The 5,156-nt window shown below is 47.1% G+C and overlaps 1 protein-coding gene across 1 annotated transcript; it reads right to left on the bottom strand.

Annotated features, from left to right (window-relative positions):
* Positions 1 to 499: 499 nt before the first annotated feature.
* Positions 500 to 3,851, bottom strand: LOC144377556 (granzyme B-like). Its single transcript, XM_078048995.1, has 5 exons — positions 3,764 to 3,851; positions 2,039 to 2,186; positions 1,462 to 1,594; positions 1,015 to 1,272; positions 500 to 663 (listed from the first exon to the last, which is right to left on the bottom strand). The coding sequence occupies exons 1-5, from the start codon at positions 3,816 to 3,818 to the stop codon at positions 502 to 504; spliced, it is 756 nt and encodes a 251-aa protein (XP_077905121.1). The 5' UTR covers positions 3,819 to 3,851; the 3' UTR covers positions 500 to 501.
* Between the last annotated feature and the right edge of the window lie 1,305 nt (positions 3,852 to 5,156).

The following is a 5,156-nucleotide window of genomic DNA, read 5'->3' as shown; positions in this document are numbered from 1 at the left end:
GGCTCCTACCCTTTTCCACCAGGTGGGAAATACAATTCCCTTTATAAATCTGGGGTCTTTTGTGTTTTAATAGTGGCCCACAAGCAAGGTAGGGTTAGGGTGTAGGGACAGAATGATGTAAGATGGCATTGTAGGAATGAGTTTTGTCTAGAGAAGGTCCTTTTTTTCCTGGGTAGCTTAAACTCAACCTGCTGCAGGGATCTGGCATTGAGACAGGTCATTTGGAGCCATTATCAACACAGTGTGGTTTTGTATTCTAGAGGTGGAAGGTGGAGTGTGCCTGAGGGGAAGCATGTAAGGAATCATAAATGTGAAGAGATCCTGCTGGATATACAGTCAGAACCTTACAGAATGTTATGCTGGTGAAGAAAGGAGGAATCTAGCACTTCTGTTCTAGAGATGAAAGTTTATTAAGCACCTGGCAGTCTCCCCTCGCCTGCTCCATCCAGTGCACTTTGGGGCTTTGTTCAAGAGAAGATGAAGATCAGTTCTGGAGGCCTCTCAGTCTTGTCCCTGGAGTTTGAAGGATTTCATTGTTTTTTCAATCCAGAGCCTAAAGCTTGAGATTCTGGTGTAGACACGTGGAGGTATCCCCTTCTCTTTCCCAAAGGACACAATGCCCTGGGCCACGTTTTTACACACAAGGGGCCCCCCAGAGTCTCCCTGTGGGCAGAAAAAACACCATTAGCTGACCTCCTCCAATTCTCACACCTGGCCTCACCACTGGGGGTGGACACTTTGTGAATTCAGAAATAGGGCAGTCCTCATTCAGTCCGGGGGCGGGGGTCCTCAGACTGATCCTGACTACTCCCTCCAGTTGACTAAGGCCTCTCCTCCTCCAGTAAGTCTATTTCCATGAAGTGTCCAATGACATTCAGTTTCCACTGACCCCAGGACCAGAGACTGAATTGGTGAAAGGCTGAGTACATAGGGGCATGAGTAGTTCCCTTTGTCCTGGTTCTCCTCAAACTCTGCTGTGCCCAAGGCAGGGAATGGTTAAGGCTGGTGACTCACCTTAAAAGAAGTCTTGTTCTCCTTTGGATTCCCCACACACATCTGGATGGCGGAGTTGTATAATATTTTGAAACGAGAGAGACATTCCTTGTCCTTTTGGATTTCAAGCTGTACCTCATGCAGTTTTGTTGTGGATGTATTTTGGCCAATTCGTCCCCATCCAGCCACAGTGCACACCATCCCTGGTGTAACCTGGGATTTTCTTGAGGGTAACTTGAGGAGGCTCACCTCAGCAGTCAGCTTGGCCTTCTTTTCCAACTAAAAGAAGATAAAGGCAATTTTTTCAACAAATAGTCCACAAAACTCCAGATAGTAATGGGGTTGCCTTCTTCATGGCTTTGGGACAAGTGCTGCCTTCATTTTAGGAAGGATGGTTGGACAGAAGGACAGCAGATTTAATCCTCCAGGATTAAAGTGTGCAAGACCCATTGGAATGGCATTCCTCACCTGCAGTAACATGATGTCATTGAAATAGCTGCATTTGTAATCTGGGTGGGGGAAGGCTTTTTTTACAGGAATGATCTGCTGGGTCTTCTCATTGTCTTTGATGTTGTGGGCCCCCAGGATGACAGTGATGGATCTGCTCCTAGAGAAGACAGGGAGGTAGAGTCACAGGGGATACAGCTCAGGATCCCTGAAGGAAAATGTTTACTCAGGGCAGGGCAGGGTGGAGTTGGGAGGACGTGTAGGGGAACAGGACTCTGGGCTGGGCATCTCTGCCCTTTGCTAACCTGGCAGCCAGGACTGGTGCAGTTCCTGGAGCAGATGGAATGTGCTCAGTCATGCATAGAGCTCAAGTGTCTCCAGGTTAGACTCTGAAATTCTCACATGTGCACTCTGGGCTCTTGGGAAAAACCCACCTCCTTCCCATCCAGCCTTGATCCATGTTCTCATTTTGTATAACAAGCCACCTGCACTGACCTGCTCCTCTCTCCCCAGAGCTTACCTGCCCTCCACAGAGTCTTGTCTTCAGCCCCAAAGGAGAGGATTCCCTGTGGCATTTTCTTTAGATGTGTGAACTCACCTTTTCCAGCAGTGGGCTGCTGTCAGGACAAAGTCCTCACGTACAAGGAAACCCCCACATCGTTTTGTTTTAGTTAGAGTCTTGATCTGAAGAAATGCCATGTAGGGATGGGAATGAGGCACAGCTTCCCGGCCCCCGATGATTTTCCCTGAAAGAAAGGTTCTGTCCTGCACTTGGTGTTCATGGAGCAAAAGGCTGTAGAAGATGAGACTGGGATCAACTCCAGTGAGGGAAGGATTGAGTGTGGTGGTGTTACCATCTAGGGGTGGGGGTTCATTGTCCTTGTTCAGCAAAGAATTGAAGAAAAGGACACAAATATATGAAGCAAGCAGCAGGTTTATTGAGAAAGGGACAGAGAGATGCCTCTGAAGAGAAATGCCCCAATGCTGGTATCCGGTGTGGGAGTTTTGATTTGTTCTTTTTATGATCTCTAGAATTTCCTCCTGTCTTTATCATGTCCACAGTTCACCCTCTGCTCACTATTATTGATTGTGTCTTCTCTGTCCTTGCTTCTGTTTTAGTTTTCCTACTGGATCCTCCTTTAGGAACATGAATATAAAGTGTCTGATTGGGTGCCTGGCTTGTGTCCTCAAGCACTTTCATCAAGCAGAAAGTTGACCTCACCAAAGACCCTCTCCATGCTCCGTTGTTCTGGCCCTGCCCCTGATCTCCTTGCTTGCCTGGCTCTTAAGCCCTAGAGGCAGGGTCTAAATAGCCATCAGCAACAAACATGGGGCCCTGAGTGTGCACCTGGCAGCATTCCTGGCTTGAAAAATGACCTACAAGACTCAGTTACTCCCTCTGACCAAGAGCAGGGCAGTCCTAGCTCTGTAATTCCTGCTTCAGATGTCAATGTTGACTGATAGGATTTGAGTTTGGAACAAGTAGCAATGTCCCCACAGATCCTGGTCAGTCCTTTCTCTGACGTGTCCCAGAATCTTCTTTCCCCTCTTGTTTCCCCCTTAGTTCTCACGGAGCTCCTACTGGGTTCTGAACGTAAAACCAGGATGCTGAATCATGTTTGATGTTTGTCTGCTGGAGGCAGACACCAAGTAGGTGCCCAGTAAAGGTCTTGGCTGTGTGAGGGAATGGCTCATGATTAGCCTGTGGCTGAGATTGGAGGGGCAGTGCTGGTGAGATTGTGAGCACCAGGGAAGATGGGGTCTGACAAAGCCATTGCACCCATCCAAAACTGAAAATGACCTGAGAGAACATGGGGCTGAACGAAGGCACACGTATCTGTTAAGGGATGAGATTGCCCACAGTTTTGAGATCACATGGATCTTTGGCTTCATTCCTGGGCAGTGTGAGAATGACAAATCTGGAGAAGCAGGTGCATATTGAAGGTAGATATTAAGATATTAATTTAAAAACATAGTGGGCTTTACCTTGATTACAGAAGCCAGCCCCTTTCTGTCAGCTGCCTTTTCTTGGGGAATTGGTTATTTATTTTTCATATGTCTTTGTGAAAAAGGGCCTGCTTTCCAGATGTAAAGGTTATAGTTGGGAAAGGGGAAGGTGGCCACTGACTCTCAAGAAAACCAGCCTTCTGCTCTGCTCCTCCTTTGTGCTCCCATCCCCATGAGGCCCGCCAGTCTTTGGGTGAGGTTTACCTTGCTAAGCAGAAAGTTGCTGGAGGTGCACCTGAGCTGGAATGGTGGGGTGCAGCGTCTGAGCAGGGCTGAGCTTGGGGTTGGGCTTCAGTTGTTGGAGATAGTCACTCACCTGCCTCTGTCCTTGGGCACAGAAGAAAGACCAACAGGAGCAAGAGTGGCTTCATCTTCCCAGGAAGGCCTCTCTGGTCAAAGATGTTGTTGTGTCGTCCTGGTCTTTTAAACTCCCAGTGTTCTCTTCTGGTGTGTGGGGGCTTTTTCTTCTGAGATGATCTCACCCTTGCTTCTCTGTCTGATCAAGATCTGATTGTTGAGTTAGACTTTAGCCATGGCTTAGCTCCCACCACTCTTGATTCAGTGCTGACCACAGAAGCAAAAAACAGGAACCTATGGTCACAAGGTGGGGTGCTATAGGTGCTAAACATTGGCCATAGTGAATACTGTGTTCTCAGAAATAGGCTCATTTCCTTGGTTCTCTTTGAATGATGATCATGGAAAGATGATCATTTGGTGAAATCGTTTTTTTGGTAAGACTCAGGGCATTGGAGATGAGATTCTTTGGCTGTGGCAGAGGACAAGAAAATATTAGTGAATAGACAAGATGGTGGGGCTGGGGTTACAGGGATGGGCAGAATGGGGTGGGAGCAATGCTGAAGTCAGTGTTCCTCAGTGACCCATGTACTTAGTGTTCAAAACAACAATGACATATGCTTTGCTCAGGAAGCTCAATTCGGTCATGGTTGCTGAGGACAGCGTGTCTCTGCTCCTCTGTGTGTCAGCAGGCTGGTCTTGAGATGCAGAGAGGGGAATCGTCTGAAGGCTCCCTGCCTCACAGGTCAGTGCTTATGCTGGCTGTCACCTGAGAACTTCCTTTTCTCTCCAGGAGGTTCTGTCATGTGGTCTCCCTGCAGGGATTTGTTCCTTGCAACATGATGATTGGCTTCTCCAGAGAGACCATTCTCTCCTAATTGCTAAGAGGCAGAAGTTGTGTTCTTTTTCACCCATATTTTAAAAGTCAGATGGTATCAACTCTAACATATTTTATTGCTTGCATCAATCTCAACCCCACCCAGAGTAAACAGCCAGGGACATTCCTTGCCTGAGGAGGGGGCATTAAACGATGCTGTAAGTAAAGCTGCTGGCATGGGAGACACACAGTTGCTGTCATTTAGGAAAGTGTTATCTGCCAACCAGTTTGGGTGTTTGTAAAGTTTATCAGAGGAACTAAACCACTAATCCAAAGTCATCGCCTTTGGATAAGTTTGTGAGTCTGCTTTGTTTAAACCATGTGGAAATGGAAGACAGTCTTTTCTCCCAGCGCTATTCTGTTTAATAAATCAATGATACCATGTGAATTTGAATCCAATACCAGAGAGCCAAATTAGTAGCCTTTGTGCACTGTTCAGAGATCTACCATTCTGAAATCCCACTACCATTTGCTACATAAATGACCCTGATGTTTCCCCCTGCATGGAAAAAAAGGAAGAATCATGAACTCAGAAATA

Source organism: Ictidomys tridecemlineatus, chromosome 5 (genome assembly GCF_052094955.1).
Source record: "Ictidomys tridecemlineatus isolate mIctTri1 chromosome 5, mIctTri1.hap1, whole genome shotgun sequence".
NCBI classification, from domain to species: domain Eukaryota; kingdom Metazoa; phylum Chordata; class Mammalia; order Rodentia; family Sciuridae; genus Ictidomys; species Ictidomys tridecemlineatus.
This window is presented reverse-complemented; position numbering and strand designations above follow the sequence as displayed.

Bases quoted from the DNA above. Each gene is read 5' to 3' on its own strand.
- LOC144377556 (XM_078048995.1), bottom strand. From the start codon at position 3,818: ATGAAGCCACTCTTGCTCCTGTTGGTCTTTCTTCTGTGCCCAAGGACA. The intron at 2,187-3,763 runs GTGAGTGACTAT...CCTTTCTTTCAG, and splicing joins GTGCCCAAGGACAGAGGCAG to GGAAAATCATCGGGGGCCGG. The intron at 664-1,014 runs GTGAGTCACCAG...TTCTGCCCACAG, and splicing joins AGAACAAGACTTCTTTTAAG to GGAGACTCTGGGGGGCCCCT.